General features: G+C 36.4%; 2 protein-coding genes across 4 annotated transcripts in view; one reads left to right on the top strand and one right to left on the bottom strand.

Moving 5' to 3' along the window:
• AIMP1 (aminoacyl tRNA synthetase complex-interacting multifunctional protein 1) overlaps window positions 1-4,992 on the top strand; it is a 35,970-nt gene extending 30,978 nt beyond the window's left edge. For all 3 annotated transcript variants that reach the window (XM_008592793.1, XM_008592792.1, XM_008592791.1), the window contains one exon: window positions 4,085-4,992. In XM_008592793.1, coding sequence (XP_008591015.1) covers window positions 4,085-4,251 — 167 coding nt within the window. In that variant the 3' untranslated portion in view covers window positions 4,252-4,992. The remainder of the gene's footprint in view (window positions 1-4,084) is intronic.
• A 10,776-nt stretch (window positions 4,993-15,768) lies between these two features.
• GIMD1 (GIMAP family P-loop NTPase domain containing 1) lies at window positions 15,769-26,055 on the bottom strand. Its single transcript, XM_008592790.1, has 2 exons — window positions 25,663-26,055; window positions 15,769-16,029 (listed from the first exon to the last, which is right to left on the bottom strand). Exons 1-2 carry the CDS (start codon window positions 26,053-26,055, stop codon window positions 15,769-15,771), a joined length of 654 nt encoding a protein of 217 aa, XP_008591012.1.
• Window positions 26,056-26,428: the final 373 nt, after the last annotated feature.

The raw sequence follows: 26,428 nt of genomic DNA, 5'->3' as shown, positions 1-26,428 counted from the left end.
AAAAAACAGTGCATCCAAGACTTTTTCAGCTCAAGTACTGGTTCCCACAGGAAGTTCCCCCGTTTTAGAAGTAAGCAAAGGACAAAAAAGTAGTTCCGGCCCAGGCACACCACCAGCGCCTTGGGGCTTGCCTGGGAACCCAACATTGGAGCCTGGGACCAGACCCCACTCCCACATCCAGGCACACCATGCCAGTGCCCCGCGGCCCACGCAGTGACCCGAGTCATGGAGAAAGGGACCGGACACCCCCCCACAACCAGGCACACCGCACCAGTGCGTTGGGGCCCACCCAGTAACCCGAGGTATGGAGCCGGGGACTAGACCCCCCTCCTATGACCAGGGACATTGCGCCAGCACCTCAGGGCCCGCCTGAGGACCCGTGGCATGGAGAAGGGGACCAGACCCCCCCCCACAACCAGGCACACTGTTTCAGTGCCTCAGGGCCCACCCAGGGACCCAAGGAATGGAGAAGGGGACTGGACCCTCCTCCCACAACCAGGCACACAGCACCAGGACCTCGGGACATGCCCAGGGACCTGAGGTATGGAGCTGGGGACCAGACACACCACACAACCAGGCACACTGCCAGCACCAAGGAGCATACCAAAAACATCAGGCACACAGCACCAGGACCTCGGGACATGCCCAGGGACCTGAGGTATGGAGCTGGGGACCTGACACACCACACAACCAGGCACACTGCCATTACCAAGGAGCATACCAAAAACATCACCTCCACGTGGGTGGCCCACCACAACCACCACAATAACCGTGGCTGGCCCAAAAGTGGCTAGACACCAGAACCACCACACGGATGGTCCACCAACCACTGGAGTGCATTGACCCAAGGAGAGTCACCAGGAGAGATAAAGAAGAGGATGTCTCTCCACAAAGCCCATTTCAGAGTGACAGAAGAAGTATTATGATAATATTGGGGGACCTGATCACACCTCTCAGCATTGGACAGATCACTTAGGCAAATCACACCTCTCAGCATTGGACAGATCATCTAGGCAACAAATTCAACAGATAACCATTATTCTTTCAGAAGGAGAGAAGAAATCTAGGGTAATTAGAAGGGGGGGGGGAGAGAGATAGGACAAGGGGCATAAAGAATAATTATGATTTGTAACAATATATATGCTAGTAATATTGATTCGATCAACATATCTCAATGTTGAGCCCCCCCAAATATAATCAATTTGATTCAATAAAAATAAATAAAAAATAATAGATATTTGTGAAACACTTCTGAGTTTACTAAGCTCTTTATAATCATTGTCTCATTTAATGATTTGTTAAATACTCACAAGTATGTTTATGGTATTCAGGTATTGAATCTGGTATATTAAAATTAAGAGTCATTCACAGACAGCCTGCTTCTATGTAGCAGAGCAGCTCCCTGGTTTCGATCTATTGACAGGCCTCAATACAAGGGTTTGTAATACAAACAAACAAAAGTAACTCGAGCTTTGGAGATTTTTCTTATTAGTTCTAGTTTATTTTTAGTCAAATCGTTCCTTGAAATTATATTAGTCTTATGTGTGAAGTTTAAAACTATCAGATATTGGCTCCACGAGTGCCAGGTCACCTAGGAACCTTTCTGAGCCTCAGCTTTTTGGTCTATAAGAAGGGGTTTTTAATGGTGCCTATCTCATCTGGGTTTTGTAAGCTTTGATTTTTGAAACATTTAGCCAACTGTGTGGTGTTTAAATTCTGGACTGTGACCTATGTACCTCAATTTTCTTGTCTGTAGGATGGGAGTAATTAAGGTTACTTACATATGTACTGAGAGGATTAAGTAAATAAATATATGTAAAGCACTTAGTACAGTGACCGGCACGTAGCCAACTTTATATACATGTTATATATTACTATGAATATTATCTTGTGTACATGGCTATATCTTTCTAGATCTGAGAAGCCTAATTTTGTGCTGCACCACAGCCTTTTGCACTTGGGCTTATATCTGCATATATTTACCCACACAATCTATATTTTTAATAAGAAACTTGTACACTTGAACGTGAATCTGGGACATCCTATTTCTAGAACTAACTCATCAGTTTGACAACATCTTTTTTTTTGGGGGGGGGGGTGTACAAATCTGACCTGAATAGCGTCTCTGCCTCTAGTTTTCCAGAATTCTGGAATGTCTACTTTCACAAATGATTTGTGCATAAGATTATGCTTTTGGACTTGAGGAATGATTGAGAAACAAAAAATAAAAATCTTGTGGATCTAAAGGACAGTTTAACTTTATTGATTGTATTTTTTTCTATTCTGTTTACTAATTAGAGTTTCTCTATTGTCCAATCAAATGTCCTTAAAGGGATAAGAGAAATCCTTATCTTTTATAGGAGTCCTTCTTTCAGTTTTAGTTCTATTGCATGTTCTACTGTAAATATGTTGTTCAGTTAACTAGTCTATCATCTCTGAAAATCTGCATATTAGAGGTCAGTATCATATGTACTTGCCAGTTTCATAGTCCTTGAAGAGCTAATAAAGGGCAAAACTGCCAAGGCCAACCAATTTAATCAATTTTGTATGTATGTGCAGAGAATAAATACCACTTTATGTAATAAGATGTAATCAGAATATAGAATATAAGTAGTTCCAGTAATTAAATGATTCTTTTAAAGTAATTCCAACAGATTTCAACTTGGGAGTCACTGAAAAAAAGATCTAGAAGGTTTTTATTTCTATCATTACTGAATTATATTGCAGTAATATTCTTTCTGTTACCTCCAGGAAAATCATTTAATTCTAATGCTTATGAGATACATTACTTTTCATCATTGTATCTTGAACTGATTCTTCATCCCAAATATTATTGAACATCCGCAGTTTTATTTTTATTTTTTTAATTTTTATTTTTTTTTCCTTTTTTTTGTCTTTTTTACTGACCGGTAACGGGATCGCAACCCTCAGTGTTGCGCCCGTGCCAGGGACCGGCAACGGGATCGCAACCCTTGGTGTTGCGCCCGCACCGCACTCAGCCAGTGAGCGGGAACCGGTCTCCACATGGGATCCAAACCCTCAGTGGGAGCGCCGCCGCGCTCCCAAGCGGCGCACTCTCCAGTGCGCCACTGGGCCAGCCCGAACATCTGCAGTTTTAAATTAAGTTATATTAATCTTTACTCTCTACTTCCCTATTTTTAAGGAGATTGTCTGGTATGTTATTTGTCTTTAAGCCTACTTATTTTTCTTCTATAGACTGTAAAGCTTATAGTATGAGTTACTATAAAAAGAGGGGTTGGTGGTATTATCCACATGTAAGAGGGTTATTTGTTTCTTTTCCAAAGCATAGTATTGGGAGGCAGGGTCCTGTACTTGCTGAACATGGGCTTTGATGTCAAATCCTGGCTCTACTTGTTGATTGTGTGATGTTGAACAACTTTCCTTCTCTGAACTTTTGTTTCTTTATATTTAAAATTAGAGTTGTATGAATTTCAGACAACAACATATGTTCCTAGTGCTTAGAAAATGCTAGTCCTTGTTTGCTCACCAGTTCTTTCTGTCTCTTTCAACCAAGGAATAGGTAGCAAATGAAACCCAAAGTAGTTATCATAGTTTAGATAGATAATCCCAACATTTAAGCCATTTTTCAGTATTAAAGAAATATTTAAGCACAAGAGCAACAATTTAGTCTTTCATTTTATATATTGAAACATATGGTAAAGTATAAGCTGCTTCTGCCAGGCATAAAAATATAACACACCAAAATATACTTTTATTTTTTTCACAATTTTTCTTTATATGTAATGATAAAATGAGTGTCTACATTTTCTTTTTGATAATTTGGGAAACAAATTCATTGAGTTATATTACCTGTAGAACTATTGTAAGAGTAAAAAATAATACCCTTAACATTCGTAAGAAAATGACAATAACTTTTATTTTACCAATCAAGAATATAAACTGCTGACATAATAAAAATAAAGTAAATGTTAAAATTTTGTTTAGGTGTAAAGATTGAAAAGTACCGCCAAGATAATTCACTAGAAATCTCTACAGACAATTTCTTTAATACTTTTGTATGTTAGCTATGTAATTTTCTTGTGTTTTATTTTTCCCTCAATAGGAGAGCCTGACAAGGAGCTGAATCCTAAGAAGAAGATTTGGGAGCAGATCCAACCTGATCTTTATACTAATGATGAATGTGTGGCTACATATAAAGGAGCTCCCTTTGAGGTGAAAGGGAAGGGAGTGTGTAGGGCTCAAACCATGACCAACAGTGGAATAAAATAAAATAAAATCCTCCCATTAGTGAAATACATTGAGAAAACTTTAATAATAATAAAAAGGAATGTATTTGTCACTTGTACCCAAAATATGACTGGCTCATTTTTGTGTTATTTCTCTTCTAGACTTGACTAATCTTTTACCTTTTGTATATTGTTTTCAGTTGATTGAGGAAACACTGCACTTTTACCTATGATTTTTTCATCATTTATAATGGAAGGAAGAAGTAGCCTATGTTTTGTGATAATTTATCTTTTAGTGGGTGGGATATTGGTTAGCAGGTTGTTTTTTCTTTATACATTTAGATGCAACTTGAACTAGATTAATATTTAGTTTCATTTTGGTGGGTACATGATGTGTGAAATTTCAAGCCCTTGGATTGTTAGCATATTGTGTTACCTGTATTATAAATACCCTATCTTCTTTAAAATGACAGGTTGGAATTTTTGTCAGACTTATTAACTAGTTATATTGTAATAATATTAAAAATGACAAACTGTTGATTCTAAAAGCCAAACATCATAAAAGATAGGAGAAATGGCATTTGAACATTTTTGCTTTGCTGCCAAAGTAACCATAACATTAAAGTGACTTTTTAAAAAATCTTAAATTTCCAACTGTGTATATTGAACTTCTTCTTTCCATTTAGCAAAATAATTAGTAATAAGTTTTGACTAATTCTAAGTAATAAAAACATTGTAAAGTGTTGCCACTGTAGTTTTCAATAAATTGATCATAAAATCAGCAGTCCATTTTTCTTTTATTCTAGCTCCCTTCTAAAGATTCTTTGGGTGCCTAATAATAGCTTATGATCTTTAGAAGAACATTTGAGATTGATATATTTTGCTTTTTCATATATCATTATACTGTCAATATATTAAAAGAAATTATAGCCTAAAACTTAAATACACATATATGTTAAGGTGCCAAACACCGATTTTTACTCAACTTACAAATATTGTAGAAACAATGAAAACGATCTTAGGAATTAATAAACCTCAGGATCACCAGCCTTGAGATTACAACTGATGGTTTGGACTACCAATAAAGGAAAGCATCTATGAAGGCAGGAGTATGAACATTGTTTAAAACACACACACACACACACACAGGAATTAATAAACCTCAGGATCACCAGCCTTGAGATTACAACTGATGGTTTGGACTACCAAAAAAGGAAAGCATCTATGAAGGCAGGAGTATGAACATTGTTTAAAACACACACACACACACAAAAAAACATTCTAGCACCGTAGCTGTCTAAATCTTCCAATAAGGAGAGGCAACAAAACAAAAACAACCAACAACTATGAAACAACCCTGTGTGTTACGAGAAGTAATTATAAAGTTTATTAGTTTAACTTCATGGAGCTCTGGTAGGCCAGGGTATAGTACCATTACAGATGTTATATCTTCATTCTGAAAAACTGCATATGAAGAGAGCATCATTAACATCTGCTGATAACACAAAATGAACTTTAAGTTATTTTGTTCTCAAGATGTGATATTTTGGGGGGAATAAAGACTTTGGGTGACAAAGTCTTTTGTGAATCTTTCCTAATTTTTTCTCAATTATATTAATTTTTAAAAAAAAATTTAAAGAATATTTTAACTACTTAAATAGTTGAAATAATCTCCTGTATTCATTTTTTCCAACTGAATATTGAAATACTCTAGTCCATATAAAATTATCTAAAGTTTTGATAGTAAAGTCTAAATTAGTGTTTATACCATATGTAGACCCTAAAAATAATAAAAAACAATTTGTTCTTTTGTTAAAGCCCATGATGTAGCATCCTCAGTAGCTGATTTATGGCTGATATTTATGAAGTTTCACCACACAGGAGTACATTGCAAAAATTTCACATACCTCTTCTCTTTCTCAAGTGCTATATTATACCTTGCCAATTTTACTACATGACCATGCTTTCTGCCATAATTCCCCCAGCTCTTTAGCACATAAAAGTTCATGCTAAAGAGTGCTAAAGATAGCAGTTGGGAGCTAGTAAGCAGTTTTTCAAGTTGCATAAAGGCATTAATCAAGTTATAAATTCAGTTCTTATTCAGTCCTTATTTTCACAGAAAACTTAGTTCAGTTTTATTTGTACTGCTTGGATTGAATCTCTCTTATGAAATCAAAAAGAAAATGCCATTGTTAGCAGACTTGACATAGCCCTTCTGGCTTCTGACAGGTATTTGTGCTCTTTGATTTCAACAGTAGGAGGTGTTCTTAGGTCACAAGCTAAACAGCTGATGCTTCCTTATTAGTGGTGATCATTCACTACTTGATGTCTATTTATGTATTGCAAACTAAACCGGAAAAAAAAAGGTGACCCTCTGCCCTGCGATGTTGGTCCACTGTTTTACAGTTAGTGTTCAAAGTAAGAGCTATTCTTATTTTTAAAAATTCCATGTGTATTATTTTGAGATGAGTCCTTTTCAGGACGTGTTGTTTTTAATATATAATTAGAATTTCTTTTTCCTGCCTCGCTGCTACCAGCAACACTAAGTGCCCAACGAACGGATAATGTGTTGTTACTTTCTAAAGATATGTAAACTCCTGTTTAGAAAGTTTGATAAGAAGCATGTCAGCAAGGCAGAGGTTGTGAACAGGGGAAGACTGATAGCTAACAAGGGGCCTCATAGAACGATGTTAGTGAGTTTAACCAGATCGTAGAGTCTGGTCCTTAGTTTTGCAGGTCCAAAAGCTTGCAAGTGTAGGTGACCTCCAAAGATGCTAAAAATGTAAAGCTTAGTAGTATTGGTTTTGAAGCCAGATTGCTTAGTTTTTATTCAAGTTCTACACTGGAAATTCCTGTGTGACTTTGGACAACTTTAGCATTTATATACCTTACTTTCCTCATCTGTAAGATGAGAGTAACAACCGTACTTATAGAGTTATGAATATTCTACGTGTCAGTACACATAGAATACTTAAAACAGTACCTGGTACATAATAGATGTATAGTGTGTTGCTACAAGTTTATGATAGGGATATTCCTTTCCAGAAACTAGTGTTCCTATCCCTTTCTCCATTCCTGGTGTCACATTTCCTGAGAAGTTGAATTCCTGTTCAGTAGATTACTTGTATATGAAATGACGGCCTGTCTCTCAATAGACCTGATTCTTCCTCTATACCAGATTTAGTATTCCTTTCCTCACATTAGAGATCTTCATTACTGAATCTTTCCCTCCTCTCCCTCCACTCCCACTGAAAATCGCTTTTTAGATTTTTAGATGCTGGCAAGCCTTATTTCATTGATGCTCTTTCACTGGTTTTATATCATTGATAATGTTTAAAATTGTTTTGCAATTCTCTTAGAATAGGAAGGCAATGTTTAGATTTTTAGATGCTGGCAAGCCTTATTTCATTGATGCTCTTTCACTGGTTTTATATCACTGATAATGTTTAAAATAGTTTTGCAATTCTCTTAGAATAGGAAGGCAATTTATTTCTAACTATTGTGTATTGATTTACTTGGCTTAACATAAATAGAAGCAATTATATTTTCAAATTCTTGATGAGTGTGGGAGCACCTCACTATTACAAGTGAGGCATTAAAGGGGCATGAGTATACCGCCTCAACTGTTCAGAGAAATGATACGTTTTACCTTAGCTATATTCAGCTTCATAAGTGGTGACACAAGTCCTGGTTCTAAGTGCTATGCAACAGTGTGAAAATTACAACTTTATCACCAAGATATAAAATAAAAAGAACCAGGGGGAAGCAAGTTAGAGTAACTCAATTGACACTAATGCTGCAAATTGCTGTCTTGTGGAAAAAGCTGTATTCTCCAAAATTTTAGTTAAGGAATAACCACACCTTCTCTAACAAATGTAATGGAGATATGTTAATATCTGTCTACTGTCATGGGTTTTATTGCAGAATAATTATTAAGATATTTAATACTTCATAGCTTGCAAAGTGTTTTCAGAAGAGTTAACCAAATGCTTGTACTAAGCTGAAACCTAGAACTTTCAAATTTTACTAATTCTGTGCTCTTCTCCATTACAATTTACTTTCTTCCATGTTAGTTAAACGATAATGTTTTTTTAATTTGAATAAAAAGTTTAACTTTTTTCTAAAGACAGTAACCAAAAAAACCTAAACTCTAGTAGTTCATTTAAGGAGATTAGGGAGCTCCTTTAGTGGAATATTTAAGAGGTTCTGAAGAGAGAGGTGCATGTTAGTTAAACGATAATGTTTTTTTAATTTGAATAAAAAGTTTAACTTTTTTCTAAAGATAGTAACCAAAAAAACCTAAACTCTAGTAGTTCATTTAAGGAGATTAGGGAGCTCCTTTAGTGGAATGTTTAAGACATTCTGAAGAGAGAGGTAAGATCATTAAATACTCCTTTGGAGTGGCTACAAAGAGAATTTATCAATTTTTTTCTTCTGGCTGTGGGAGTCCATAGGAAGAATTCACTTGGCAAAACCAGGCTGCTGCTGTCAGCAGTTGCCTTTTTAAGGAGCCATGTTTAAGTAGTGCACTGTTGTTGACGGCACTAAACACGTAATGATAGCCCATCCTAAAAACCACTTATGAGGAAAATCACTAAAATTCCAGATAGATAAGTAGATAAATAGATCATTTAAAACAGGAGCAACTCTTCTAAGGTATACCTCATTATGGTACTACTTGGATGATAACCCCAAAATTTACAATAATAATGAAAAGTAGGATAGTTGCTGATGGCTAATATGCCTCTGTACAGAACTGAATCTTCTTCAGGTACCAACTTGTTGGGAGAGGAAAGAGTAACTTACACATTCTTGTTTATTGCACTTTTTATGGTATGGTTTTTCCTTTGAATAAGTCTTGGCAGAGATAATTCATAGGAGTATAACTCCAAAAAAAATTTGGAGGAAGGACCCAGAGCAATGGAATAATTGTTGTAATTTGAAAGTGAGCCATCTGGAATTTCAGAGTGTGAATTAATTATTGTATATTGTATTTTTTCCACCCTTACATATGCCCTTGTTTGTTTTTTTCTCTTCCTTCCTAACTTTCAACCCCTGCCACCCCGATACTATTCCCAATTCTCTAGAATTTTAAGTAAAAATATACGTGTATTATTTTACATCTTCATCAACATCATTCCTATCTGGCAGAATATTGTCCTTAGCAACAGGAGCAAAAACAAGCCTAGAGCTCAATCATTACAAGAAGAAAGAACAGTCTTTTTTAATGAAGGGCAAACTACTCTTCTGGTCTTTCCCATTGCTTCATAGTGCCTGCAGAATTGTTCAAATAACAATTGTTAATGTCTGCTCATTTCCTCATTGCCCTTCTTGTGACAAGCCTTCATACCAATGCTGTTCTGTTAAATATTTACATTTATTTTTTGTAAATTTCCTCAATAGAATATCATACATGCTAGTAGAGAAATGCTTTCCATTTCCCTATCTCAGTTTTCAGCCCTAATATTACATATTTGGCTGATACTTGTTTACTTAAAACCCACTCAAATTTTCACACTTGGGGAATTTGGAAAGAGCAGTGCAGGAGTCACCCAAAAGCAACACCACAACTGAGTTTCTCTTTGAAAAAGATTAATGAAAAATGCAAACTAAAAGACACTTTCAGTAAGTTTAGCAAATGAGAATGAGTTTGGTAGAAATAACATTTTTTATAACCTTCAGTTTTCATGTGAAAGGATAACATTTTCTCTTAAAATAGCATATATGTTGAAAACAAAAACTTCAGATGCTTATGAAAAGAGACTTATTTTAAAAATAAACGAGAATAAATCTGAGAATAGCAATGCCACTTAAAAACATTAGTCTCATGTAAAAGAATTGCAATATCTCCGAAAATAGAACAGAAAATGTAAGCAAATTATTTTTTAAAAGGCAGAGTATGGATAAACATAACTTTAAAAAAAAGTCAGAAATTTCTAATTGAGGTGATGTATCTATAGGAATAAACGTAGAAAAGGTCAGAGCAGGTGGGTTTTAGAGATCATCACTAATGCCCCCAGATGGTATTCACTAAACCCAGCTACAAAAAATACATCAAGTGTAATCCTCTAAAATGTTCAAAGTACTTTCAAACATAAAATTTAGTAGAGATTTTTGGCTTCCAGATGAGAATAGCATCCAGATTGGGAATCAGGAGGGACATGAGAAAAGATTGTAAATAATAGACTCTAATAGGAAAGGTAGCAGGACACCAAAAACAAACTTGCCAAACATCATTTATTTTATGTAAAGCTAATCCTGGTCTCATGGTTCTTTTGTTGTACAGGGATTGAAACATGTGATACCATTCCTCACCCGTGATAAAGGTCAAGGGCAACACTTCTGTAACAAAAGACAGGTTAACAAGAGAAAAGCTTAGTATCTATTTAATTGAATAGACATGGGAGACTTCAGAAATGAAGGCCCAAGACCCAGGGGAAGCTGTCTATTCTATGCTTAGGTTCATTGAAGAATAGACAGTTGTGTAGAAATGTGACTGGACAAAAGGGTATGATCTAATGGTGATAGACTGAGGGGGGAATCGCAGCAAGTTCCGCCTGTTCAGATTCTTCTTGGAATGAAGGCCCAAGACCCAGGGGAAGCTGTCTATTCTATGCTTAGGTTCATTGAAGAATAGATAGTTGTGTAGAAATGTGACTGGACAAAAGGGTATGATCTAATGGTGATAGACTGAGGGGGGAATCGCAGCAAGGTCCGCCTGTTCAGATTCTTCTTGAATAGACTGAGGGGGGAATCGCAGCAAGTTCCGCCTGTTCAGATTCTTCTTGGCCTCTCTGCGTAGCATTCCTTTCCCTTGGTTATGGGACAGGCCCCCTCTGGAATGAGAGTCTTCAAGAGAGAAGGGAGAAGAAAATGACTTTTTAAGTTTTATGGCTTTCTTTGGGGAAGAGGTATTCTGGTTTCTGTGACTCACTTGGGGACAGAGGAGGAAAGGGGTGAAGAGAGCAAGAGGGGTGAGAAACAAAAGAGTAGAAGGTCAGAGACACCTTACATCTGAGGCCTTTCCAAACTCCGTCAGTTCAAAGAACTCAGAGTGCCAAGGTGCCAGACTTCAGGGTATTATCATGTTCTGAGCCCCAGCAGTTGCAAGTTAGAATATCTCCAAAAATGATGAGTTTGTTCAATGGACACACATGTACTGTCATCCAGAAAAAGCTAACAACCCAGCTTCAGGTGGAGCATGGCAGCAAAAAGTTCACTTCAGTGCCTCACCATTCATATGGTGGCTCCACTACTAACTAATAAATTATTTCCCCACACCTGCTATACTGATTGCAAGGAGCTAGCATTGCTGTTGCATAATAGTACATGGAAATGTTTGTCTGGAGTATAATGCCTCATGGATACTATGCTAGAATTCAGAGTATGCTTGGAAAACACACTAGCTAGAAAGACAGGGGATGATGAAAATGAGGGAAAACAGTGGTGAGAAATGGACCTTCTAATCTTTATTTATTAAATTAAAGAGATCATGATAAACTACCTGGGGATGCACAATGTTAGTGGCAAGAAGGGACTCAAAAAAGAAGGGGCCAACCTCCAAGGGGAAGTCTTGAATTAAATAATGAACTATCTTGACAAAATCTAGTAATATGGGGAAAGGAAAAGCATTCCAAAGACCTCTTCTCTGGGGAGGACAGGAAAAAGAAAAAAGGAATAGGTAGGAAATAAAAGTACTCTGAATGTCTTATCTTAATAGTTAAGCAGATGATGCAGTGGGAAATTCTTGGCTAGGGAAATAGTTGTTACTTTGTTATGAAACAATAGTAGAGAAGTGTGTACTTGATTCTGAATTCAGGGACAAACAAAGAATCCTGAATGAGTGTGAATTTAGTACTTCCAAATTATCAAGGAGAAAACTGAAATTAATAGTAACTTTATCAAATCAACAAAACCAAGGAAAAGAACAGAAATGAAAGAAATATGGTAATATAAAATAAATAACAAACATGAAGAAATATCCCATGTGCTTCTAAGGGATGACTTAGAATCACAGAATGTCATAAACACATACAAACACAGTATAAAAGAATTTTTTTTTGAAATTGGAATAAATGATTTGAGAATATATATGATTGAATGCCTGAGAGTAACCAGCAAATATTTTTGAAAAAGAAAAACAATAAGATAATCTTCATCTCCTAGATATCAAGGAATGATATAAAACTATTACAATTGAATTATTCTAAAATCACTAAATAAAATAGATCATGGAAATGAATTAAGAATCTAGAATACATCCAGAAATAGATCCAGGAGATATATCTACATCTCTGTCTCTATATCTAGTTATCTACCTACCACTTAGGTACGAAAAGGATGAATTATTTAATAAAGAGAATAAATATATCTGGTTATGTATCTGAAATGAAATAAAACTAATACCCTATCTGTATTACATATGTAGAAATGCATGACTATAAGAAAATTCACAAATTTAGTTTGGCAGAAGTTACCACACAAAATTAAAGGACAAATAATAGATCTGGGGGAAAAAATTGTCACACGAAGAACAGACAGAGGGTTAGTATCTATAACATACAAGGAGCTCTTCCAATTTGCCAGGGAGGAAGTACTCCAATAGAAAACTGACAAAAAGGGCAAAGAATGTGAAGAGACAATTCATAGAAGAGCAAATCTAAATGCCCGACATGCTTATAAAAAGACACACCAATTCAGTAGTAGTCAGGGAAATTGCAAATTAAAGTAACAGAGAGCTATGATTTTATGTTTCTCCAACTGGAGTTAGCAATGGATGTTCAAAATGATAATGTCAGTTGATGGCAGGAATATAGGAAAAGGATACTGACGTTGCTGAAAATCAATTTTGTTACAATATTTTTGGGAAGAAATCAGGTAAGATATATTAAGTGTACATATATGCTTTGACCCAGAGATTCCATCCTTGGGAATATAACTTACAGGAAAAAAGCCAGTGTTGTACAGAAATATATGTGAAAGAGTAATTGTTGGAGCATTGCTTTGGGTAGCAGAAAACTGGAATGTGTGTCAATAGAGGAGTAGTATGAATTGCTACATATGCACTGGGAAATGTTATGCAGCCATTAAAAAAAAAGAATTTGGATTATATTTTAAAGTCGAAGGAATATATACGAGGTGGTGTTAAGTGAAACAAAAAGATCTTGTGTAGAGTATAATGTGAAAACAGTATGAATTGCTACATATGCACTGGGAAATGTTATGCAGCCATTAAAAAAAAAGAATTTGGCCTATATTTTAAAGTCGAAGGAATATATACGAGGTGGTGTTAAGTGAAACAAAAAGATCTTGTGTAGAGTATAATGTGAAAACTTTTTTTAAAAGATAAAAATTCCTCTATATATTTATGTGTATATATGTACTCTGTGTGTGAGTAACTATTTGGACATGCAGAAAAATTCAAATATATCCAGCAGGCTTTTGGTTGATATGACTTATCTGTAATGAGCTGATTTTCATGGAGAGGAGAAAAGAGGTAAAGGTGAACCAAGAAAAGCAAACTAAAAGGCTGCTAAAAGAAAGTCAAATATGTAATATTGTCATATTTAAGCATTCATGTAAAAATGTGTGTATATGTGCACACATATGCAAATCCTAAAATAACTGTTAAATAATTTGGAAAGGAACGTCATGAAAATTTTCCTCTTTGAAACTAAAGGCACCTTTTCTCTACTAATTATTAGCATCAGGCCATCCTCAAAGGTCTTGAATCCTTAACATTCTGCATGATATATCTTTCCTGAAACAAACCAGTGTTTATATTCTAGAAAAGTTAGCTGACATCACGTGAATGAAGGATATGAATGACTCCACAACTGAGTCCTCCCTTTCCACCTTCTTCTTCACCAGGCACTGCAGTTTCAACTCCTCGGCATCAAGTCTCTTTGTCTGTTCCAAGCTACCAACCCTTAAGGAAGTGTCAATTCCTACTTAACTTTAAAAACTCTCCCCCATTGTTGAGGCTCCCACATCATAATCCTGGACTCACAGCATAGGAGAAAGGAACCAAGCAGAGAAATAAAATGAAATGTTGTTTCAAGTCAAAATCTGCATCATGCTTTCCCATAGAAACATTTCATAAATTGTGATTATAGGTTTTCTAACACCATTTGTGCCAGAGTTCAGGTAACATTGAGCATTAAAGTATGCTTTTGAGGATTACTCTGGGAGAATAACCACCAGCTGTAGTCCTGTTTTTAATGGAAAATATGGTATATTACCTAAAAACCAATTCACAAATTAACTTTATGAAAACAAGCTAGGGAAATATCTTTGTGAAAAAAAGTTTATACGTTAAAAAGTTCACAAACAAATGTTAAATATGAAAATGATTTGATTTTGACTTGATGGTGGACTTGGCTCTTATGATTGACTAGAATTATTTTCCTTTGATCCTCACTGCTGCCATTGAAACCATCCTGAAGCTCTCTACTAAACCAAAGTGGCCAGCCTTCCAAGGTAGAGGAAGCTTCTTCTTCAGTGAAGGCTTTATTCATAGTCGGTTATTACAATCGTTATACTCGTTTTTGCTAAGGGACTTGCTCTGAGTTTTTAACTAATGTTTTCAAATCTAAATAGAAACCACAGCTTATAAGAAAGTGGAAAAGAAAGTTAATATTTATTGAGCATCTGCCATGTTCCAAATCTCTTAATTATTACAATAATTGTGAAGTTGGCATTTCAAGTGAGGAAACAGACTCTGACAAGTTTAAGCAAATTTCTTTCCCTAGCATCAAATAAGAAGTGGTTCTACTTTTTTAAAAATGGATAATAACGTATCCATTTTTAACTTTTATTCAAATGTAGCACATATATTAGTTCATAAATTCCAAATTTGTTATTGTGTTTTCACAAAGCAAACACACCGGTGAAACCAGCGTCCAAGTCAAGAAACAGAACATTACCAGAATCTCAGAAGTCACGCCAACTGCATCTTTTCGCTCACTATCCCCTCTCTTAGAGTAACCGTTCTCCTGATTTCCAGCATTTCTGCTATCAGAATAGTTTAGATTACATTCGTTTGACTGCTTTTGAATTTATACATATGCAGTTATAGAGCATGTAATCTTTTATGTCTGACTTCTTTCTTTCAATGTTACGTTTGGACAATTCATTGATATTGTTACATGTGGTTGAGTTTGCTCATTCGCATTACTGCATAATATCCCATTGTGTGAACATACAATTTATTTATCCATTCTTCTATTAATGGATATTTGGATAGTTTTCAGTTTTTAGCTATTATGAATAGTACTGCAAAGAACAGTCTTGTACATTCATGTCTTTTAGTGCATAAATATACACATATATGTTGGATATATACTTAGTAGTGTAATTGCTATGTCATGGGATTTGCATTAGAAATCTTGAATGCTCGATGTTCTTTTTGACTTTCAGTTTTTCAAAGTGTTTATACCAATTTATACCTTCACTGGCAGCATATGAGAAGTGTATGGCTCACATCCATGCTAACAAAAGCAGTTTTTGAAACCAGGTTTCCGACTCTAATACCTAATGCTCTTTTCCTTTCATCTAAATTTTATTTAAAGGTAAGAGCTTGATAACAATTTTCTCTTACAAATTCCATGATTCTTTCTAATATCTTCATTCTTTGTTCATTAAGTGAGGTGCCTTTTCGATACTGAAAAAGATATCTATGCTGAATAGAATTTAATAAAGTTAGCAGCATATCAGAGGCCTCATGTAAATATCCATCTTCATTGAATCCAGCCTCTTCTATTTTTTCTGCATGGGTGAAAAGAATGGCAGTGTAATTCTTCCAAGCATGTCCCAGAAGTTCCTGAAAGAGAGAAAGGAGTTAAATGGCTATTTGCTTTGGACTATAATCCTCAAAAATGAGCAAAGGAATTGTTATGGTTCAATATAGATAGCCAACAGATCTGTGTCATTATATTCTTGGAAGCTGGTATACAAAGTGGGAAGTGAAGATGGAGTCATGTATTGTAAGCAAATGGGGGGAGATGGGTGGGCTCTCTGAAAAAGGCTTTAGTTCTTTATTTTATTTTACTGTTATAATTGATGTATACACAACCTTAAAACTGCATATTATCAATGCTGCACAGATATAATTATATTTACAACATTCAGTAATCATTTATACTTGCCTGACAACCTGGCTATGTTAGAACCACTGAATTCCTTTCAGTTAATTGTCATATATATTTTTGTGCGTAGGAACGTTGTGTTATAATCATCACTAAAAGCATCTTACTAAGGCTTAAAATTACATAATCTGGTTACAATCTATTGATTAATCAAATGACATGTAATGAAAAAGCTAAGATCAAAATACATTTGGAGATTTGGAACAACTACAAAATATTACTGTGATTCTCATCTTTCTCACTCCACATGCCTACAATCAAACACAGTTTATCAGATGGTTTCCTCTAATGTGGTTGAAAAACATTGAAGACTGGAGTTCCTTTGTTTAGTAATATGTGGAAGTTGGTTATACAATAAATTCTTCTTTGATTAGTGAAAATAAGCTGATATAAAGCTGAAGTAATAGCATGTGGCAAATTGTTCATGCAGTATGAAAGGCATTTAGAAATAATCATTTAACTGTTTTGAATATTACCAAAGTTATGTGAAATTATGACAAACCCTCCATTTCAAACATTTCCATTACCAAAATATTTCCAAAGCCACTACCAATTTGTAATAGAAACAAACAAACAAACAAAAACCCCAACATAAAATGCTTAGGAATGAATATAACATGAAATATCCAAAACTCATAATAATCAGAAGAAAGAAGGAAAACCAACACTTAGTGCCTGATATTATGCTAAGCACTTTACATGCTTTATCTCTTTTGAGGCTACACACGATTCTTTGTGGGAGATGCTATTATTATCTCCATTATAATATGGGGGAAACTGCCATATAGACAGGTTGAGTTACAGGTATTAGTACAAACTATGGTTTTAAAAAATCTTGAAAAATTTGAAAGATAGTCTGGAAAGCTAGTTTCAATATTTATAACAAATACAGCATTCGTACTTACAATACTGAAAAGTTGAAAAGAAAGAAGGAAAGAAGAAGGAAATAAGAAAAGGAGGAAGGAAGGAAGGAAAAGAGGAAGGGAAAGAAAAAAGAAAGAAAGGGAAGAAGGAAGGAAGGAAGAAAGAAGGAAAGAATCAGGATCTGTAGATCTAATATTAAAATTCTAAAGAGAACTGTGGGACAAAATATTTAAAATTGAAAACATATCATGGACTTGGTTACCAACTACAACTCCTGATACAATCTGGCTTTTATCAGAGCCTTTTATTTATACATCCATCTCTACAGCTTGACAGTGAGCTCTTTGAAGGCAATGTCTATGTCTCTCCTTATCAATCAAGGCTTCTGGCATGTTGTAAATACTCAGTAAATATCTGTTGAATTAATTTGGAATTTATTATCATCACTTCAAACAGAAGTTTTAGGGTTTTACTTATTTGTTTTGAGGATTTAGTTTTGAAGTTTAATTAATCCTTGAGACACAATATTGTACCTTCCTGTAAAGCTTCTCTTTTGTTCTGCAGTTCATCATCACGGATTTGCCTACAGTCTGCACATACTATTTTGTATTCCGAGGGATTCTTTCAAGGAATAGGTTCAAAATTTTTCCTCATATCTGTTCAACATTAGTCTATCTACACTATAGATAATTATATATTTCTATTTCTCCTAAAAATGCTCTGCTTCAAGAAAATCTGAATTAAATTTTCGAGAGCAGTACATTAGGGAATAATTATTTTAACAGAAAGATTCTAAACTTCTTTACAAAATAATTTTTCAAAGACGTACTTTAATTAGCACATTCTTATTTGCAAAACTTCAACCCAACTTTTGAAGAACATAACTCTTGTGTAAATCTAAGTATTAGTGTAATGTCAACATTCCATTTCAGCTAAGGGTAACATAGCAAAATTAGCAGACCTCTTAAGAGTTTGTCATATGTTCACTATATTGTAACAGATCTCCAGTGGGAAAGGAATCATTGAGTTGCAAAATAAATAGTGGTGTTATGGGTTGAATTGTGTCCTCCCCAAATTCATATGGTAAATCCTAACACGCAATTCCTCAAATGTGACCTTATTTGGAAGTACAGTCATTGCAGATATAATTACTTAAGATAAGGTCATTAGAGTGACCCATAATCTAATATGATTGGTGTCCTTACAAATGAGGGAAATTTGAACAATAAAATAAATACAGAGAGAACACCACGTGAACATGAAGATGGTCATCTACATGCCAAGGAGAGAGGCCTGGAACAGATCCTTTACTTACAGCACTCAAAAAGAACCAACCCTGTTAACACCTTGATTTTGGACTTCTAGTCTCCAGGACTGAGTGACAGTAAATGTCTGCTGTTAAAGCCATCCAGTTTGTGGTGATTTGTTACGGCAGCCCTAGGAAAGTAATACGAGTGATTTAAAAAATTAATAAAGTGCTACATATACAAGATCTAGTTTCTGGAAATAAAAAATTTCCTAGACCATTTGCATCAGAATCACATGGGAGACTGTATCAGAACCTTTGGGGTGGGAGCCTGAGAATTTGAATTTTAAAAAGCACTCCAGATGATTTATTCCTTCTGCAAATATTTATTGAGAGTCTACTTAGTTTTAGGCATATTCTAAATGGTAGGGTCACAGTGTGGAACAAGACAGGTATATTTTCTGTTTACGTGTAGTGGAGATTCTTGTGTACTAACTAAACTTAGTGCTGAATAAGGTGGACAGGAAAGAAATACTTTTAATTTGTTGTTCTGTAATTGCAAGTGTTGTGGTAGAAATTATGTTGATGCTACAGAGGTGAATATTTAGCTCAATTTGGGGTGGGGGTGAGAAGTGGTGGTAAAGTGGAGAGATCAGAAAAAGTTTCCTGGGCCGGCCTGGTGGTGCACTCGGTTGAGTGCGGTGCTTGGGAGTGTGGCGGCGCTCCCGCCGAGGGTTTGGATCCCATGTAGAGACCGGTCCGCTCACTGGTTGAGCGTGGTGCGGGCGCGACACCGAGGGTTGCGATCCCATTACTGGTCACGAAAAAAGACAAAAAGGAAAAAAAAAAAAGAAAAAGTTTCCTGCATGTGATGATGCCTTGAGCTGATTCTTTAAAAATGCAAAGGAATGAAAGGAATTAACAGAATCAATCAAGCATGATTACAGATTGTATAGTATTCAGATTTTTATTTCTATTGATCCTTGATCACTCTTATCTCTGGAAGTTTCTCAGACTTCAAGCCAGTACACCATTGAGGTGGTCATATTCACCCAGTATACCTGAAGTGGTCACATTTATGGTCATAATACTGAAATGTTTATATACAATTTAGTAAATAGGTACCAGTATTTAATCCCTTGAGTGACACTCCAAACCTACATTTATTTGTTGATGCCTGGACCATACTTGTCATTAGATATTCTTGAAGTATCACCATAATAAAAGTGCCTGCTAAATAAACTTCTTGGCACAAACAGTCCTTTCTTGAGTTCTATGTAATAACATAGAATTTTTTTCTTGCTAGGTTAGTACCTATTGAAGTAAATGCTGTAACTTTCACAGTATTCCTTTAGTTCTTGGTTTTCTGTATTGTAACATTAACATGTTTCCTCTTTGTTTAGCCAGACATTTCCTATACTTGAAATCATAATCTCATTCAGGAAAACAAGTTAAAGCACCTAAAGATAATAGATTTGTAAGCTCCACACCACTTACAAGTCCATATGTTCAGCCACTGGGAACTTTTTACATGTTGATAATTATTTACGAAAGGATGTTCATGTCCTAAACTGTGAGAGAAATTGCACTTTTGAATTACTGCCAAAAACCGAATAGAGTTGTTGATTTAGCTTATAATCTTTAGATTGATTTCTAGCCAGAAAATAGCTGAATATTTGAAAGTAATGTCGCTTGGTGTATAGTCATCATGTTAGTGGCCAAACATGTTCTCTATGAACCCAGAGGAAGAATAAGCGCAGTTGATTGATACCTTGCATAAAAATCCAAAAGCAAGATAAGTTAATGTAAGTTATCTGGTGTTAATAATTTAAATATTATACTAAGCTCAATCAATCACGAATTGTTTGGTTTCAGAGTGGTAATGGGTATGAATCCATCTAGCCCTTTTGGGACAACTAGTTAGGATACAAATTTTGTTTTCCAGGAGTAATGTTCATTTTCCCAGGACCTCACAGCCCTGCCCCATTTGTTTGTGGTTGATGAAATCATAGCATCTGGACATTTTAGGGGGAAACTTAAAAAAAGCCAACTATTACATCAACTGAGGAAAAAAAAATGATCATGGAACAGGAGGACAATAAAGACGACTTTTTATATTTTATGCTATTCTCTTACTCTCATCCCACTTTAACATGCCACATTTTCCTTCTCAGAGAGCCAAAGCTGAATGATAAGATTGTGTTAGATCAAACTCAGAGAATTCTCAACCTTAGAGATCATTTGTCCAAACTGCCTCATTTTACAGTTGAGGGTATTGAGGTCTTGTTATGTTAAACGGCTTGGCCAAAGACATATAGTTGATTATTGGCAGGCCTCGCCTGTAACAAAGTCCCTTGTTTGTCAGGCCCATGCCCTTCCCAATAAATTGGGGCTTCTCTGTTTAACCTTACAAAGCCAATGAATTTTTTTTCCCAGATTTTTTTCTAAATTAATAAGGAAGTTACTTCTTATAGTTATAAATTAGTGCCATGTAAATTTGATTTCACTCTTACTTTCTTCTGAAGCTGATCAGGATAAACCCAAAGATTGTTTACAATAAGACAAATAGTAACAATAAAATAATAATGACCAGAGCTAACATTTATTGGGCATTTGTCATGTGCCAATATCTGGGTTAAACAATTTATTGTTATGTTAATATGGCATTAATCCCAAAAGTAACCCAAAGAAGTGGACACTATTATCACTCCCAATTTAGCAATGAAGTTTAGAGAAGTTGCTTGACCAAGGTCACAAAGCAAGTAAGTGGCTAAGAATCTGAACACAGGTATAACTTACTCCGGAACCCATGCTCTGAACCTCTATAGTATGTTGTCCGTATCTAGTAGTTCATTCGAATGAGTACTCATTGCAATCTGGGTAGTGATCACAACAACAAAACAAATGCAATAATAGTAATACTTTACCATTTTCTGTGAACCTTCTGTTAGTTAGGCAAAATGCTAATAAACATGTCACCTTCACTAAATCTAACCCTCAGAACTTTTTAACATAGGTAAAATCGTCCTCGTTTTACAAGTGAGGAGCTGAAGCGAGGAAAGTCTTAGTAACATTTATAGTCATATACCTAGAAAGTAGTTAGGTTTGCTTTCCAACTAAATTCTACCTAACAACTAAGCCCAAGATCTTTGTTTGGTATTTTCAGGCACCGCATTGGCCTTTCTGAGCCTCTTGTATACACACCTACTTGCAACATCAACAGGTGAGAGGTTGGTTATAAAACAAAAAAACGTACTGAAGCCTGCCTGTACACAGCAATAATACATAATACCGTGACAGTGGAAAGAGTATGGACTTTAGTCAATTCTTGAGTTCAATTCCTAGTGCGGCTTGGCTGCATGCTAGCTCTTCCCTTGAGGTAATTTTGTTATATCTTCTATGATTCATTACTTGTGATTTTTAAAAATCATTTAAATGACATTCCAGATAATATTCAGATGAATCACTCCTTTTATTCCCCAATTTTGGGGAGATAATTCCCTGACATCTTCATCATTTTGCTGTAAATTAATAATGACCTAACAAAAATAAAGAAAAAAGGATCATTTGGGAAAAATATTTCAATTGTCACAGCTGGCAGCCTATAACCCCTCTGAAAAATATTAGCACACAAACTGGGAGATATATTTAAAGAGACAATAATGAGGTGCAGGAAAAAAGAGGCCACTTCTCTGGCACTTGCATCAGTGGCCCCAGAAAGGGGGCAGGGGAGGAAAAGGGGGAAAGCAGATACTCCATTCTCCATTTTGCATCAGCCAGGAAGAAAAAGAAATCCAGGGTGTGTCTGGAACGCAAGGACCTTAACAGCTCCCAGCTCCTTCCTAACAGCTGTTGGTCCTGTTGAACATTCAGACATTCTGCAGCTGCTCCCAATCTGTGAGCACACACAGATGGCTGCCACCAGTATCTGAGGCAACTTCAGCAAGGTCATAAACAGCCAGCCTGTGCTTAGATGGCAATCGACCAAAGACCGTGGCAGAACCCCAGTGCAGGTCAGGGGTCACTTTGAGGATTACTGAGTCTTGGCTGCTGAATTTTCTTGGGAGACAGAAGTTACTTATTCTGGAAAAAAAAATATTCTGAATCTGAGCTTTGCCCTAGCCCATCTCCTCTCCGCCTTTAACTCCTGAATTGGACACTGACTTATGGGAGACAGCTGTAAGAGGGAAAGCTATATGCCAGATACTGTTTTAAAAGACCAGAGACATATATGAATCAAATTCACTTAAGAAAAATTAGGGGATTGCAATATTGTTGTATATCCTAAAACTAGAAAAATCTATTTTCAAAATGTATGTCATTTAAAATATCCTCTTGGGCTTGGCATGGGTCCATCACAGAGAAAAATATTGGGTCATATGGAGAGAGTCAGGGCAGCTTTTGAGAAATAGTTGTTTATGTGTTTACTGAATTTACTAAGCTACACCCACCTATAGCTTAAGTTAAACGTTTATTTAATAACAGCATTAAATGAATTTTAAAAACTTAAAAAATTATACTGATGTAACAGATGCAGGTTTCCAACTACTTGATTTCTACCAGAAATATTGTTTAAAGTTAAGGCTTTAATGGTTTGGGGAAGGTGTAGGGGCTTTCTCACATTTCATATTGTTTCTTAACTGCAATCATCTTCTCTTCTACTTTGGTTTTGAACTGCATGGCCTTGAGTTTTCAGGAGTTGGATGATGAGGATTATTTTTTATGCTCTTGTCACCCTAATTTTCTCCACTAGTTTCTTGTGATTACACATACAGCTTTATTTTTATTTTTTATTTTTAGAACATGCACAATTACTGAAAAACAAAATGTGTGTCTGCCATTTAGAACAATCTTATGTCCTTAGTAGTTACAAGGGAAAAAAAATCCTCACTAAAGCAAAGTATACTATCTTTCTGGCATAACAGGGTCTACATCAACATGGTCTGAGATTGGACTAAAAGAAGAGGAGCATTTATACAAATGCTTCTTGAATGAAAGATGTCTGTTCTGTATACTCTGTACCTGTGGGACTTCTAGTAGACATGGCTCCTCTGAGCTCAGTGACTCAGCCAGGCTCTTTAGTAATACTAGTGAAGTTCAGCAATTAAATTTGGGTGGACACACATTAGAGTATCAAGATATTGAATAGAATGAAGCAGCTCATAAACAGTTTCCAGGAATTGTTAGTCTATGTGGGCCTTGCTCACATATACTATATATGGGTATTCAGTAAACAGTAGTCCCCCCTTACCCACAGTTTCACTTTCCATGGTTTCAGTTACCCATGGTCAGCTATGCTCCAAAAATATTAAATGGAAAATTCCAGAAATGAACAGTTCATTAGTTTTAAATTGTGCACCTTTCTGAGTAGCATGATGAAATTTTCTGCCATTCCATGTCATCCTGCCCTGTACGTAAATCATCTCTTTGTTCAGTGAATCCACATTGTAGACACTACCTGCCCAGTAGTCACTTAGCAGCCCTCTCGGTTATAAGGTTGCCTGTGCTTGTGTTCAAGTAACCCTTATTTTACTTAATAATAGCCCCAAAGAGCAGGATAGTGACGCTGGAAGTTCAGATCCGCTCCAAGGGAAGACGTAAAGTGCATCCTTTAGGTGAAAAGGTAAAAATTTTGGACTTAATAAGGAAAGAAAAAAATCATGTGCTGAGGTCATTAACATCTGCGGTAAAAACGAATCTTCTACATGTGAAATTGCGAAGAAGGAAAAATAAATTTATGCAGTTTTGCTGTTGCACCTCAAACTTTATTGTAAGTATGTATAGAAAAAAACAGTATATATAGGATTCTGTACTATCCACAGGTTCAAGCTTCCACTGGGGATCTTGGAACATATCCCCTGGGGATCAAGTATGGCTATTGTATACATGTATACACTCCCATCATCTCCTAGCTGTGACCATATTCAGGACCTCTCCCCTTACCCAGCTCCTCTCCTAGACTGCCTGAATAAACCTTCAACTTAGCAACTCATCATAAATGAGCAAACAAACAAATAGGGACGGAACACTAGGCAAAGGTGGCATACAGGATTTACGTTCAGCCTGCGATCCCTGTGGTCTTCTCATGGCTGCAATGGAGCAGTTACTTACACTACTGATGGCGAGACAAGCAAGGCTTCTGAAATCCCTGATTTCTTTCCTAGAGATAATGTATAACTCTCCCCTGAATGTTTACCACGATCTAAGTCTGATGAAGTCTCCTCTCATCCATTACACTACTTTGACACTTAATGCATTGTCTTATTCTGGTTTGTCTATTTGTCTCTTCTAGACTGTAAGCCTTTAGAAGGTGGAGCTCATGTCTCATTTACCAATCATTAAGCATTTCGAGGGTGCTCAGTACAGCGTTCAATGTTCAGTGTTCATTGAATCAGTGAACAAACACTCATTTGTTGGTGGACTGTAAGAGATTGTCCCCTTTCTGTTGAATGGATGCAAGTCAGTATTTTAGCTAAGTGGTTCTGAAACCTAACTGCTTTTAAGAAACATGGAAATTTATGAAAATGTGAATATGGGTAGGCAACACTCCTGAGATTCTGTTTCAGTAGGTCTTGGATGAATCTGCATTTTTAACAACTAGCTCAGTTGATTCTGATGCAGACAGGTCAGAGTCCACATTTTGCAAACTTATTCAGGTTTGCATTTCTTAGGGGTTTGAGGCTTAGTTAAACTCTGAAGTTTACCATCTCAATTTTTTTTCTATGACCCAATTCCTGTAAAGGAAATTGTAAAAATGACTCTTGGTGGAGAAATCAAGTAATTTTTACTGACTATTTCCATGTGACACCAATACTTTGTCATTTAAACTACTATTTTTTTTTTTCCTTTTTGTCTTTTTTCATGTCCGGCAACGGATCGCAACCCTCGGTGTTGCACCTGCACCTCGCTTTCTTTTTTTTTTTTTTTTTTCCTTTTTGTCTTTTTTCATGTCCGGCAACGGATCGCAACCCTCGGTGTTGCACCTGCACCTCGCTCAGCCAGTGAGCGGCCGGTCTGTATGTGGGATCCGAACCCTCGGCGGGAGCGCCGCTGCACTCCCAAGCGGTGCACTGTAGCAGTGTGCCACCGGGCCGGCCCTAAACTACTCTTTTAACCAGTTTCCCATGGTCCTTTTCTATTAGGATAATGTCCTCCAAATAGAAATAATGGCCTCAGTGTAACTGCGTCTTTGTATTACCTGCATCATCTGGACTGGGTAAAGTGTTTCTTGTCCGAAGAAAGGCACATCTGCTCTCTGGACTAGCAGTGCGAGGTGGAGACCCTCTTGCCCAAAGTGATGTGCCAGGGCCTCCCTGATCTCCTGTTTCACATGCTTCTTGCTCAGCTTGCTGTGTGGATAACCTGGAGTGTCCAACACTTGGACCTGCAGGGTTATCTCTTGCCCACCTCGACGCATGAAGTTATGGAGGAGACAACTCCGGCTGAGGTTGCAATTTTTGGTCACAGAACATGGAGCAAAGCTGCTGTGAAAGTCAGTGCTTCCCAGCAGAATGTTCCCAGCAGAACTTTTTCCACTCTGAGTCATGCCAAAGAGGGCCAAGTTGATGATCATCTTGTTGGGGTTTGTCATGGCTGTGGATAACAAGGGCACAGCACAAGCAGTTAGACTTTTACATCTGCCCAATGTAAGGCTTCTTACCTGGCCTGGAGCACTCCAAGTACTACCTTTTGTTTGCTTTCCCCTTGTGCATAGTGACGAAAGCATGGAAGAGTGCTCTGCTAATGTGGAGATGCCCCAACGACAGAAAGGAAGATTGAACTACTAGTAGCAGTTTACAGTGGGAAGGGATGGAAGTCAAATGCCATTAAGGAAGGGAGGAGGAAGCAATAATAGCAGGAAAATGAGGGGGAAAACCCAAATTATATGAACATAATATAAACCATATTTAGGAGGCATATATTAAGGCATCAGTGTGATAGGTTAGTTGGTTTAAGAATGGGTA

This window comes from Galeopterus variegatus, unplaced genomic scaffold, assembly GCF_000696425.1.
Source record: "Galeopterus variegatus unplaced genomic scaffold, G_variegatus-3.0.2 Scaffold8329, whole genome shotgun sequence".
In the NCBI taxonomy this organism is placed as follows: Eukaryota; Metazoa; Chordata; class Mammalia; order Dermoptera; family Cynocephalidae; genus Galeopterus; species Galeopterus variegatus.
The sequence above is the reverse complement of the archived record's forward strand: the minus strand, read 5'-3'. Positions and strand labels throughout refer to the sequence as shown.

Excerpts from the sequence above, each read along its gene's own strand:
- GIMD1 (XM_008592790.1), bottom strand. The coding sequence starts at position 26,055 with ATGACAAACCCCAACAAGATGATCATCAACTTGGCCCTCTTTGGCATG. Across the intron at positions 16,030-25,662 it reads ACCCAGTCCAGATGATGCAG|GAACTTCTGGGACATGCTTG; the intron begins GTAATACAAAGA and ends TCTCTCTTTCAG.